At 45.3% G+C, this 14,361-nt stretch overlaps 1 protein-coding gene across 7 annotated transcripts in view; it reads right to left on the bottom strand.

Moving 5' to 3' along the window:
* The window catches only part of PLEKHG1 (pleckstrin homology and RhoGEF domain containing G1), a 242,938-nt gene that overhangs the window by 21,955 nt on the left and 206,622 nt on the right, over positions 1–14,361 (bottom strand). For all 7 annotated transcript variants that reach the window (XM_054490716.2, XM_054490719.2, XM_054490718.2 and 4 more), the window contains 5 exons: positions 12,866–12,997; positions 9,581–9,763; positions 9,392–9,487; positions 9,134–9,220; positions 912–945 (listed from right to left, as the gene is read on the bottom strand). In XM_054490716.2, coding sequence (XP_054346691.2) covers positions 912–945; positions 9,134–9,220; positions 9,392–9,487; positions 9,581–9,763; positions 12,866–12,997 — 532 coding nt within the window. The remainder of the gene's footprint in view (positions 1–911; positions 946–9,133; positions 9,221–9,391; positions 9,488–9,580; positions 9,764–12,865; positions 12,998–14,361) is intronic.

Below are 14,361 nucleotides of genomic sequence, written 5' to 3'. Positions count from 1 at the left end.
AAAAAAAATTCTGGAGGCAATTTCTGCGGGCTGAAATGTTGAGGTCTAGAGAATACAGCCTAGCATGCCGCTGGGGAGCTCTGGGCATCATTTCTCGGGTCTGTCGGATGCAAGATGGGAGCCTCAGCTGCAGCGATGGTGGGAATGTGCCTGTTTCCACTTTGCTGATGCTGCTTTTCCCCCTGGGGAGTTAACAAGTGCCAGGCTGGAGGGAAGGGAATCAACATTTGCACTTGATTCCTCAAAGTAAGGTCTTATGAAAGGGTTAAGTAAAAGTAGAAGTGTTTTCAGCACAAGTTTCCAGCAGATCTGACTGCATTTAAAGCCATGGTTTTCTCTTTTTATTCTATGTAATCTGAAAAATAACAAAGATGTGATAAATGCTGTTGAATAAGGTCTTATTTAATAGGAAGGACCTGTAATATTTATTCTCTTCTGCTTTTGTAAGCCTAGAAATATACTCACATACGTGGGGTGGTTGTGATTTTAGAAGTTTCTGCTGCATCAGGAAAACCAATACTATGAAGTGATTGCAATTCTTGCAGATAATCAACATTTTGTTAGGGATGAAGTGAGAAATGCATTGTGAAGCTCTGGTTTTTGGTGGTGGTAGAGGTTGGGGCGGGGGTGGGGGTAGAGTTGACCCTGGAGACATAACTGACATTGTTAGTTGATGCAGAAACCCAGACAGTGGCCAGCCATCAAGGGACTCAGATAAATCTGGGAGAATCAATGTAGAAACAAGCCAATGTGCTCAGAAGGGATTATGCTGTCTACCCAATTTGTGAAAACAGTGAATAGAGAAATACTATTTGTAACAGTTGACATTTTTCACGAACTTTAAGATAGAAAATGTGATGGATACAAACAGACAATGAAATTTCAAATTGTGTTAAGGAAATAAAACTTACGAATGGCATCCATTTCAAGGATTGCTTGCTTGGCCTGAAAGAGAGAAAGTAGAGCTGTAATTCCAATTGCTTTTTTTTTCTTTAAACTCCAAATCTCAACACAGATCTTATCCCACCTGAATAAACAGATTTTTAACAACATTTAAAAACTCTCTATTTATTTTAAGCATTTACATACAGTTCAGGGAATTCAAGTGGATGAGCGCCCTCAAGTGGGTAATAGCTGCTACACCATCAAGGCACCAGAGCTAAGACTGCACCCCCAATCCTGTGAAAGAGGAGGGAGGGAGGCTGGTTCCTAAGCCTGGCTGATCATTAGCACTCATTGGCCAGCTTATTAAAAATGCAGATTCTTGGCTGGGCGCGGTACCTCACGCCTGTAATCCCAGCACTCTGGGAGGCCGAGGAGGGCAGATCACAATCACAAGGTCGGGAGTTCAAGACCAGCCTGGCCAATATGGTGAAACCCCATCTCTACTAAAAATACAAAGATTAGCCAGGCATGGTGGCGGGCGCCTGTAGTCCCAGCTAATCGGGAGGCTGAGGCAGGAGAATCGCTTGAACCCAGGAAGCGGAGGTTGCAGTGAGCCGAGATTTCGCCACTGCACTCTAGCCTGGGTGACAGAGCAAGACTCCATCTCAAAAAAAAAAAAATGCAGATTCTTACCACCCAACCCTGATCTACTGACTCAAAAGCTCAAGGCACGGAGCCTGGTATCTTTATCACCAGCCCTCACCACGACACTATGGCCTTGTAACTATTTTGAGTTAATTGCAAAATGGCTGCTGGAAGTTTCCTCTCATTGTTGTCTTTCCTCCTGCAGAATGCTACGTGATTATCATGAGCTAAGTCTCTCTGCTTCCCCAACTCCCTGTACCTCCCGTCTCTTCTGTGTGCCCCAGAATCTCCCAGAGTGAGACGGCCTTGAAGGACAATGTCGGTGATCCCAGTTCAGGCACTTCACTAGGTAGGTGCTCTCCCATCCCAGAATGTGCTTCCTCAACTGGACAGTAGGATCATGGAGCCTCTCTTTCAGAATGGTCATTAGGATTCAATGCTCAGCTCAACTGCTGAGTTCCACCCACCTTCCTAGGGCAGGGGTCCCCAACCCCCAAGCCACAGACTGGTACTAGTTCACGGCCTGTTAGGAACTAGGCCGCACAGCAGGAGGTAAGTGACGGGCAAGTGAGAGAAGCTTCATCTGGATTTACAGCGGCTCCTCATGGCTCGCATTACAGCCTGAGCTCTGCCTCCTATCAGATCAGTGGCAGCGTTAGATACCCATAGGAGTGTGAACCCTACTGTAAATTATGCATGCGAGGGATCTAGGTTGCAGCACTCCTTATGAGAATCTAACGCCTGATGATCTGAAGTGGAGCTGAGGCAGTGATGCTAGCACTGAGGAGCAGATTAACGTCAGCAGAGAGATCTGACCGCACAGAGACCACGATAAATCAATTGCTTTCAGATTCATATCAAAACCCTGTCAGTGAGTGACAAGGGGCAATTAAGCTGCATCTGGTGGCAGGCTTTATCGTGGCAAGTGAGTTGATGTACTTCAATTGTACAGCTGCATCCGGTGGCCTTACAAGTATGTTTGAGGCCAGGCGTGGTATCTCACACCTGTGATCTCAGCACTTTGAGAGGCTGAGGCAGGCAAATCACGAGGTCAGGAGTTCAAGACCAGCCTGACCAACATGGTGAAACCGTCTCTACTAAAAATACAAAAATTAGCTGGGTGTGGTGGTGTGCGCCTGACACCCCAGCTACTCAGAAGGCTGAGGCAAGAGAACTGCTTGAACCCGGGAGGCAGAGGTTGCAGCACCACTGCACTCCAGCCTAGGCGACAGAATGAGACTCCATCTCAAAAAAAAAAAAAGTATGTTTGAGACAACTTCAAATCTCCATATATTCTGGATTAAAGTCCAGGCGAATATCCTGAGATTGCCACAAAAGCACAAATGCCTGCTTCCATTTCCAACATCCTATCTTTGTGAAGCAGGGTTTTCTGCAGTGACAGCGACCAAAATAAGATGAGAGCAGACTGGACACAAGCAACACACTTGGGGTGTCACTGTCTCCCATCACCCCCACATGGGACCGTCTGGTTGCAGGAGAACAAGCTCAGGGCTCCCACTGATTCTACATTATGGTGAGCTGTAGAACTATTTCATTATATGTTACCATGTAGTAACAGAAATAAAGTGCGCGATAAACGTAATGTGCTTTCATCATCCCAAAAGCCTCCCCCTGCCTCCATCCGTGGAAAAATTGTCTTCCACAAAACCAATCCCTGGTTCCCAAAAGGTTGAAGACCACTGTCCTAGGGGATTGTAGCCTTTCTTGCCTCTTTAAAGTCATTTTCATTTTTTAAGGGTAGTATAATTTAACCTACAAAACACTATGCTAAAAATAACTTTTAAAATAATTTTACTCTATTTTGCTACCATCTGTGATAGCCCAGTACAAATATTTCAGCTAAGTGGCGATCATATCTAGTGAAAAAGTGTGGAGCTGGGGGGAGCCTCAACACAGTCACCTTAGAGAAAACAAATGCTTCAATTTTTGTAACACTGATAGCTATCTCTCTTGTACATTCAGAGTTTGAGATTATGAGTTGAAATTAATTACAAACACAAATGTCAGCTCAGTCTCTGGGAAGTGCAATTACAGAACCATGCTAATATATAAAATGCAAAATATCTTCACCTTTATTCTCAATTAATTTGGAGAAGAGTTAAATTTATTCACCACGTATACTAATGGGCAATATGGCTATTTCCAAGAAGTTCCCTGGTATCTGCAAAGCTGCCTTCAAGAATTTTTTGTCTGGACATTGAATTTTTAAAGTACTGTTTCCAGGTTTTCCACTAGGTGTCAGCCAAGGACCATCATTGAATTAAAAGAACGGAAGGCAGCCGGGAGGCTGTAACTAATGAGTTTCCCACAGCTGTGTTGATATTATTAGACTGGTGATACATTTCTTGATGTTTAAAATTTCCCACTATGCATTTATTTCATAGAAATAATAGAAATACATTTTGAAAACTTTAGGAAAATAAGAAATAATCTCGAGGAAAGATGTGGAAAGTTCACTTTATTAATAATCCTGCTTAAATAGAAAATTATGATTACATTATAGTGAATAAAGTATATTAAACAAGTGTGTTTGAGGCTGGGTGTGGTGGCTTGTGCCTGTAATCCTAGCACTTTGGGAGGCTGAGGCGGGTGGATCACTTGAGGCCGGGAGTTCAAGACCAGCCTGGCCAACATGGTGAAACCTCATCTCTACTAAAAATACAAAAATTAGCCAGGTGTGGTGGTGCGCTACTCGGGTGGCTGAGGCACAAGAATACTTGAACCCAGAAGGTGGAGGCGGCAGTGTGCTTTTTCTTGTATGGAGATTGAGCTACTGCACTCCAGCCTGGATGACAGAGTGAGACCCTGTCTCAAAACAAAACAAAACAAAACAAACAAAACTTGTTTTTATTGCCAGTGGGAATAATGTGGTTAGGATGCTCTTTGGAGCCAGACAGACCTGGGTTTGAATCCAGGCTTGGTCATGTACTAGTTATATAAACTTGGGCAGTTTATTTAATATCTCTCAGCCTCTGTTTTTATTTTTTCTAGAATGGGAAGAATAAGAACTACCTCATAACATATTTTGGTGAGGGTGAAATAAGAATATAAAGTACTCAGCACAGTGTGTATGCTCAATAAGTTGTAACTGAAAAGATGTTTTTAGATAGAAGGGATCGACAACTTGGGGAGAAAGTACGATGTTATATTGACTATATTAACTATTTGAATACTTAAAGGGAACTTCCTGGGGCACACACGCCTAGTGTGGGAGAAAGACAGGTATGTAAGGTGGTCTCGTTTTGTAACTGCCTTTCAGAATCTTGTTAGCAATTTTGATTTTCCCAGTAGACAGGTAAACAATAGGTGGGGCCCATCAAAGATGCTCTGCCATTGCTCAGAAGGGCATTCTAAGGCACCAGGCCAGCAACAAAATGACTAATCATAAAGAAAATGCAGTCCCTTCTCTGCATAAGCTCCCTTTCATCTCAGAACACCCTGATGAAAAGAAAACTCATGCTTAGGTCCAAGTCCACACCTATGTACATTCATTTCCTGAGGACCAAATCATTGCTGGCAGTCCTGAGAACAAGCTTCAAATGCTTATCAAAATATACAGAGAACAAAACAGACTGTCCCCTTTCTCAGAAATCTCAGCCCTTCTTATTTTCCACCCAGTTCAATTTTCATGATCATCATCCCATTGTCTGCTCCACCTCACTCCTCCCAGCCCCAACTTGGACTGTTTCACTATCCGTGTGAATAATCCATCCACCACCCTAGTTCCTTGACCACTTTATCTCTAATGACCTTTTTCTCCACTCCAGAGCAGTAACACAGAATCAGAGCCACCTCCAGAACCTGATCACACACAAAACCGTCCCACCTCTAAGGCAGGACTCCAAAAGTCCCTTCTTCAATACAGATTGGTGTATTTCCTTCTCTCCAACATTAAGTCCTGCTGAACCAGGCTTTATGACAATACTGCAGTCCCTCATCCCACGCCTCTGTTGCCAGCTGGTTTTCCTCTTCACTCAGCCTGATGTCATGCCCAATTACTGCAACTGCATGCTCGCTGGCACCCTCCTCACCCCCGCCCTGGGAACCTTCCCCTACCAGCTCTGCTGGTTCCCAACCTGGAGGAACCCACACACAACCATGGTTTTCACCAGTAGTTTCCAAGTTGCTGAGCAGATTTTGAAATGACATCATCACACTGATTCATGGGGGCCAGCTTCAGTTGGGTCTTTGATGTCTTTCACAGGTTACTCTAGTCATCTCCAGTGACTGGTCCATTTTTTTTTTTTTTGAGACGGAGTCTCACTCTGTCACCCAGGCTGGAGTGCAGTGGCATGATCTCGGCTCAGTGCAAGCTCCGTCTCCCGGGTTCACGCCATTCTCCTGCCTCAGCCTCCCGAGTAGCTGGGATTACAGGTGCCCACCACCATGCCCGGCTAATTTTTTGTATTTTTAGTAGAGACGGGGTTTCACCGTGTTAGCCAGGATGGTCTTGATCTCCTGACCTCGTGATCTGCCTGCCTCGGCCTCCCAAAGTGCTGGGATTACAGGTGTGAGCCACCACGCCTGGCCTGGTCCATTTTCTTTAGCAAGTGTTCTTCTGATCCTTTCTACTTTCTCTCAGACACCCCCGATCTCTGCTTCACTCACTCAGCAGATGACTTTATCACCTGCATGAGTGAAATCAAACCCTTTGTCTTCCCCCAAGTCCACCTCAAACTTCCTCCGTCTTTCATCTTTTTCTCCCTTGGCTCAGAGAGATGCTTCCAGCCCTTTCCAGATGAGCCCCTATTCCTGTGTGTCCCATCCTTCTCCTTCCCACCTCCCCAGGCCCCGTTCCAACAGGAAGTGAGCCACTGTGTCCTCTCCCACCTTCCTTCTCCCGCCCTGCCATCTGCTCATGGACTCGGCATTCGACCCAGACAAGAAGTCTTGCTTTGCTCTTGCCTCTCTCTCCAAACTATCATTTTTTCTTCCTTTTGTGACCTTTATATATAAAAAAGTCTATACCCATTCTGTTCCTTCTTAATCCCCCTTTTTCTTCAACCCACTGTGACCTCTCCCTTTTCTCTTAGTACCAAATGTAAAATCTGCTTTTCTGTTTAAATCTCCTTGACCTCGACAGCCTTTGAGACTGTGTCCCCGCGTCTCTGAGATGTGCTTTTTCCTTGTTAGCGCAGTGCCTCCTCCTCAGACATCCTACCTGCCTCCTCTGCTACTCTTTCAATCTGTCTTTGGCTGTTCTCCAAATCCCCCCACCCGCTTGCTGATCACTTAGATGTTGGGATTCCCAAGGGTTCGTCTTTCCTTTGCACATTTTTGTGGGCCATCTTGTTAAACCTTAGGGCTTCAATTACTGCCTCTAGCAAGAGTCTCTCCTGATCCTTAGCTTCCAAGACCTGAATTTCCACCTGTGGCTGACCCTGCCCAGCAGCACGGGTGCCAGTGAGAGCAGAGGGCTCCTCTCTCCCACTCCCATCTGACGGGTTCCTCTCTCTGTCTCAGAACTCACAGTACCATGCTCTCCTTCAACCCCTGACTCAGCGTTGACTCTTAGTGGGCAAAATCCTGCCCCCTGCCTCAGTGGCACATTCTGCATTTGCTCCCTCTGTCGCCGTGACTCCATGGCAGCACTGCTCAGCTCCTTTCTAGGCCATGGTGGTGGGTTACTATCTTCTCCAGCCTCCAGCCTCACTCCTGCCACTTATTTGTCACCTTGTCCCCAAAGTTACACTCTCAGAACACAGGACTGACTGCGCCATCTCCCCTTCCTCCAAAGCCTGCAGTAATTTCCCAGTGTGAATGCATCCAGACTCCTCAGAGCGCATGCCCACAGCCCTCCAGGGGCTCCTGTCCTTCCCGTCCCTGCCCCAGCCCCTGAGAACTCAGCCCTCCCATCCTGGCACCGTCTGTGTGCCCTGAACACAGCGCATTCATTCTCTCCTTTTTTTTTTTTTTAATGCAGGTCTCTAGGTCTGGTTTCCTTAATTCCTTTTTTCCCCACTTAATAAAAATATTCCTAAGACTGGGCACGGTGGCTCATGCCTGTCATCCCAGCACTTTGGAAAGGCTGAGGCAGGCAGATCACTTGAACCCAGGAGTTTGAAACCAGCCTGGGCAAGATGATGAGACTACACCTTTACCAAAAATACAAAAATTAGCTTGGCGTGGTGGCACAAGCCTGTGGTCCCAGCTACTCCGGGAGGCTGACGTGGTAGGATCTCTTGAGCCCAGGAGGTCAAGGCTGCAGTGAGCCATGTTTGCACCACTGCGCTCCAGCCTGGACGACAGAGTAAGATCCTGTATTAAAAAAAAAAAAAATCCTTATCCTTTAAGACTGAGGTAAAAGATGTTTTCCTTCCTCTCCCCACTCAACTGAATTGAACACTTTGTTCTTCCACAATACTCTATTACGTCTTCATGGTTGGCAAACGGTTCATGGCTTGGCAGCTGGCTCCCCATCTACAGATTCCTGCTTGGCCGAGTTTGTATCTTGTCTCCCGAGCACCCTCATGGGACCCAGCACAGCTTTACACCCATAGGTGCTTCATGTACCTTTGAATAATTCTCATAACTTGATCTTCTTTTAAGCCCCAAAAGGAAAAACACCACCACCTCCACAGAGCCTGCAATTCATGTGAATCTTTTTTTTTTTTTTTTTTTTCCCTTGAGACGGGATCTTGCTCTGTCACCCAGGCTGGAGTGCAATGGCACGATCTCAGCTCATTGCAACCTCAACCTCCAGGGTTCAGGAGATTCTCCTGCCTCAGCCTCCTCAGTAGCTGGGACTACAGGTGCATGCTACCACACCTGACTAATTTTTGTATTTTTAGTAGAGATGGGGATTCATTATGTTGGCCAGGCTGGTCTTGAACTCCTGACTTCAGGTGATCTGCCTGCCTCAGCCTCCCAAAGTGCTAGGATTACAGGCGTGAGCCACAATGCCTGGCCCCATGTGAATCTTTTTGATGTTAATGGCTGGTTTAGCTGACACCTAGTTCCTACACATCCTATCTCTCAATTTTCTTTCTTTCTTTCTTTCTTTCTCTTTTTTTTGAGACAGGGTCTTGCTGTGTCACCCAGGCTGGAATGCAGTGATGCAATCTCAGCTCACTGCAACCTCCACCTCCTGGTCCCAGGTGATCCTCCCACCTCAGCCTCCCAGAGTAGCTGGGACTGCAGGTGCGTGCCATCACGCTGGGGGCTAACTTTTGTATTTTTTGTAGAGACGGGGGTCTCACTTTGTTGCCCAGGCTGGTCTTGAACTCCTAGGCTCAAGTGTTGCACCTGCCTTGGCCTCCCAAAGTGCTGGGATTACAGGCATGAGCCACCATGCCAGCCTCTTTATTATGAAGTTGAACATTTATCCTATCAGGATGCCTTGCTGGGACTTCATTAGTAATTAAATGATCGGATTAACGGTTGTCACTCCCAGATTCTAATTCTAAACTCTTTTTTTTTTTTTTTGACCCAGTCTCTTTGGTTTTTTTTTTGAGACAGTCTCACTCTGTCGCCCAGTCTGGAGTTCAATGATGTGATCTCGGCTCACAGTAACCTCTGCCTCCCAGTTCAAACGATTCTTGTATCTCTCTCCCGTTTCACTGTGCATTATTCAGTGTCCTACCTTAGCTGGAATCTTGGCTGCATGGTTCTCCAGAATCAGTCTCTTTAGGTGCAAAACCCAGAGGCGTTTGTCTTGCTGGGATTTGGCCTGCCAAGACGAGATGTGGACAGTCAGACAACTTGATTCCACCACCCACAGGACTCTCTGATGAGATGGGAAATGACCATGTGGCCAGAACGCTCTCAAAAAGCCACATGGTACACAGCACTCATCGTTACACAAAGGGGCCTTGTGGAGAGGCCGGGGCCTGGCCGCTACCTGGACTGTGTGCTGCAGCTTGGGATTCTTGTAGTGGAAGACGCTGAAGCTGAGTGGCTCTTTTGGAATCACCTCCACAAGCATGAGATTGCCACACTAGAGCAGAGAGAGCAGAGAGGGTGAGGCACACTCAGGAGGGAACGGAACTGGGGATCTGAGTCCCTGCCCATGGCCAGCGTGCAGACCTACCAGGATGTGAGCTTTGTATGTAAACGTGTCATCTCTCTTCTTTGTGATGAGCAGCAGCTTGTCGAAGAGGAAGAGCGTCCGCTCATTCTTGGCTCGCTGGATGCGGAAGGTTCCCTCAAGCACCAGTTCCCCGTAGCTGGTCAGGTCTGGCCCTTTCCAGTTAGTGAGCAAACTCTGTATCTCCTGAGAAAGGGAATGGTCCATGGCATTTACGAGAGGCAGAAGCCAGGCACCAAGGGCTTGGTGGCTCATCTGTTGAGCCTCAAGAATGGTGCCAAATCGTCCCCGACGGGGTCTAACTATCTACATGGTATCTGATGGTCTACGACATAAATCTGCATTTACAAGCGGTGCCACTTAAGGGTTAACAGAAATGAATCAGGCTGTTAGCTGACGAGCTGCTAATTACTTATTTCCATTCCTTAATCATGCCATGCTGTGGCTCACAGCAGCCCTTACATCGTTCAAAAGCCAGGTCCAGGGGCCACCAGTATGGCCTCCTTCCCTTGATTTTCTTTGTTTTGTTTTGTTTTCTTGAGACAGAGTCTCACTCTGTCGCCCAGGCTGGAGGGAAGTGGCACAATCAGGGCTCACTGCAACCTCCACCTCCCTGGTTCAAGCGATTCTCCCACCTCAGCCTCCTGAGTAGATGGGATTACAGGTGCCTATCGCCACGCCTGGCTAAATCTTTTTGCATTTTTAGTAGAGATGGGGTTTTGCCATGTTGGCCAGGCTAGTCTTCAACTCCTGACCTCAAGTGATCTGCCCACCTGTACCTCTGAAAGTGCTGGGATTACAGAAGTGAGCCACCGCACCTGGCCCCTTCCTTTGATTTTTCTCACCCCCTCCTCTCTGGGGAAAAAAAAAAAAAAACCTTCAGAGCTGTTAACTTGAAGACTTTCTTCCGGATACTGAAGTTCATACCACACATAAGTAATTCAAAACTAAAGCCTATATAAAATCACCCACGTCATTTTCTCAGAAATTTCTTGAGTTTAAATTTACTTACTCAGGGAAAGGAAATGAACCTTTCTTTGGCCCTGACTTATGTTTTAGTGCTTTTTTTGTTAAAATTTTAAAATTTTATGGGTACACAGTAGGTGTATATATTTATGGGGTACATGAGATATTTTGATAGGCATACAATGCATAATAAACACATCGGGGTAAATGGGCCTCCGTCACCTCCAGCATTTATCATTTCTTTGTGTTACGAACAATCCAATTATACTTTTAGTTATTTTATAAATTATTGTTGACTGTAATCCTCCTGTTGTGCTATCAAATGCTAGATCTTATTCATTCTTTTTCTTTTTTTTTTGAGACAGAGTCTCGCTCTGTTGTCCAGGCTGGAGTGCAGTGGTGCAATCTCGGCTCAGTGCAACCTTTCCCTCCTGGGTTCAAGTGATTCTCCTGCTTCAGCCACCCAAGCAGCTGGGATTACCGGCGTGTGCCACCATGCCCAGCTAATTTTTTATATTTTTAGTAGAGACAGGGTTTCACCATGTTGGCCAGGCTGGTCTCGAACTCCTGACATCGAGTGATCTGCCTGCCTCGGCCTCCCAAAGTGCAGGGATTACAGGCGTGAGCCATCACTCCCGGCCCTCATTTAAACATTTTCTAACCTTGGTTGACCATGGGCAAATGAAATTGCAGAAAGTGAAACTGCGGATAGGGGGAATGACTGTATTCAATAGATTCCAACATTATGTCTGCAAAACACTTGTATGATAAAGCATTAAACTTTTGTTGCTGTTGCAAAAAAAAAAAACAAAAAAAAAAACAAAAAAAAAAAAACAAAAGCAGCCTGGAAGATTAGAATGTCATCTTCCTCTGATTTTTCATAGTCAGTGGCATCACACCACACTCTGGCTGCCTATACCTGAAGCCTACAGAGTTTGTTCTGTAGATACCAAGTAAGGTATCTTTTTTCCCGAGTTATGCAAGGCCACTCTGTACAGCGTGGAGTCACTTTGGGCTTTTCTGTCTCACTCTAGGGACAGCCAGGAGCCTGGAACTGGCCTCTGGGCCCATGCAGCCTCTTGTTTTGTTTTTAATAGTGCATCTATTGAGGTGCCCAGGGCATGATCACTGGCCCAACAGCTGTCAAAAGTTCCTTAAGATTTAGGGCTCAAAATGTTTGTGCTAGATAGGCCTTTAGCAAACTTCTCTGTCTTATTTTAAAAATGAGGAAACTGTCAGGTGCAGTGGCTCACACCTGTAATCCCAGCACTTTGGGAGGCTGAGGCAGGTGGATCACCAGAAGTTAGGAGTTCAAGACAAGCCTGGCCAACCTGGTGAAACCCCGTCTCTACTAAAAATACAAAATGAGCCGGGCACGGTGGTATGCCCCTGTAATCCCAACTACTAAGGAGGCTGAGGCGGGGAGGATTGCTTGAACCCAGGAGCCGAAGGTTGCAGTGAGCTGAGATTGTGCCACTGCATTCTAGCCTGGGCAACAAGAGTGAAACTTCGTCTCCAAAAAAAAAAAAAAGGAAACTGAAATGACATGCTGGAGGATCATGTCCCAAGTGACTATAAAGGAGCTGGTTCAGCCTTGGCTCCCCTTACTCTGCGTCCCCTGCCTATGACCACCCACACACCAACTCATGATTTTGCAGGAACTGGTGGCAGAGGAATAAAGGCTTAAAAAGTCTTTACATAGTTTAGGGAAAGTTGCTTTCAACAAGAATTACTAAATTTGCAATTAATAGAAGTAGGAGGCTCAAAATTTTAACTTAGACCATCAAAGGGGCTATAAGCAAACAATTAGCTTAAAAGTTATAATGTTGGCTGGGTGTGGTGGCTCACGCCTGTAATCCCAGCACTTTGGGAGGCCAAGGCAGGCGGATCACCTGAGGTCGGGAGTTCGAGACCAACCTGACCAACACGGAGAAACCCCGTCTCTACTAAAAATACAAAATTAGCCAGGTGTGGTGGTGCACACCTGTAATCCCAGCTACTCGGGAGGCTGAGGCAGAATAATTGCTTGAACCCCAGAGGCAGAGGTTGTGGTGAGCAGAGATCGTGCCATTGCACTCCAGCCTGGGCAACAAGAGCGAAACTCCACCTCAAAAAAAAAAAAAAGTTCTAATATCCCTTTCTCTTAAATAGCCATACTAGACAATGATCGGTATTACTGATATCCTGAACTGTTTTTCAGGGAGAACTACACTGAAGATGATGAGTGTAGTGCAGTACTTGAGCAGCCTTAATATTTTATTGGGAAAACAGTAAGTCAGTACACCTGCAACCCTGCTGGGCACCGACACCTCGCGGGCTCACCTGTAACCGGACCGCGTGCTCGTGTTTCCGCTTCATGTCATTGATGTGCCAGGCGACTCGCTGCATTGTGTCTATAGCATCAAGCACCACATCATAGCCTTCTGTGTCCTTATCAAGGTGGTTTTCTATTTCCTTAAACAAAAAAGAACAAGGTTTTTTTTTTTTCATTTTATTTTCATATAGACAGTGAAACAAATGGCACCGCTATGATTAGTTCCTTATATTTTATTTTTGCTTATTTATTTACACACTATCAGCTGGGTGCGGTGGCTAATGCCTATAATCCCAGCACTTTGGGAGCCCAGGTGGGTGGATCACCTGAGGTCCAGAGTTCGAGACCAGCCTGGCCAACATGGTGAATCCCTGTCTCTCCCAAAAATACAAAAATTAGCCGGGCGTGGTGGCGCATGCCTGTAGTCCCAGTTACTTAGGAGGCTGAGGCAGGAGAATCACTTGAACCTGGGAGACAGAGGTTGCAGTGAGCTGAGATCAGGCCACTGCACTCCAGCCTGGGTGACAGAGTGAGACTCCGCCTCAAAAAAAAAGTATATAAATAAAATATTTACACACTGCCATCATTCTTTAAGATTTTGACGCCAGAAATACCTGCAACAAAATGGTAAGACAAGGGGGAAAAAAAAACAAGGATAGGAAAGATAAAAGTGGAATAGGATTCCAGGATAAACAGGATAAAATACAACATGCACGTAGCCCATTGAGTTTCATAGCAATATTAGAGTTATTATAATAGATGTGTGAATTGCTCTTATAGCTTCCTGCTGGCCAATCTTATACAGTTCTCAGTAATACAGTTCTCATTCTCACAAGATAAAATGCATACTTATTTTTTTCCCTTATTTATTTAGGAAGCAAAATATTTCATACAGGACCTTAATATTTAACAGACTCAAAAATATAGCGAAAATTATCTTTAATAAGTTATCTCTATAGCAAGTAGACATTTTAGCACATTTTCCTGTAGTCAAGGTTTTAAAGGCCAAATGAAGTTGACTAAAGACAATCCTTTGGAGTGTTGAGAAGAATCTCATGGTTTCAGCACTCAATTCTCTGATGGTCAGAAGTATGTTACATTAGCAATCATCTTACCACTGGAGGCCCACAATCCCAGAACATGAGAGAGGGACAGGATCTTTGTTCTAGTTCTTTTGAACACATAAGACACTTGTCCCTACATACTCAAGAGTCTAAGGATAGAGACTATTGTATATAGTTCCTTTGATTCTTTATCTTCTCAGTGCCCAGCAGAGAGTTGGGTGGTGAATAAGTGCTTATTAAATTGAAACTATTGCCTTTTTAAAAACAATAAGAACAGTAATCCTATATCAGTGCCTAAAACAGCAAGAAAACATTGTAATCAGATCATTCTTGTGACATTTATCATACATAATCAGCTAACAGGTGGAGGTTAAATGTTATGGTACAACTTGAAGATTAATTCCATTATTTTATAGTAACGATGTAAATCTTTGTTTACT

Source organism: Pongo pygmaeus, chromosome 5, assembly GCF_028885625.2.
Source record: "Pongo pygmaeus isolate AG05252 chromosome 5, NHGRI_mPonPyg2-v2.0_pri, whole genome shotgun sequence".
NCBI lineage: Eukaryota > Metazoa > Chordata > Mammalia > Primates > Hominidae > Pongo > Pongo pygmaeus.
This window is presented reverse-complemented; position numbering and strand designations above follow the sequence as displayed.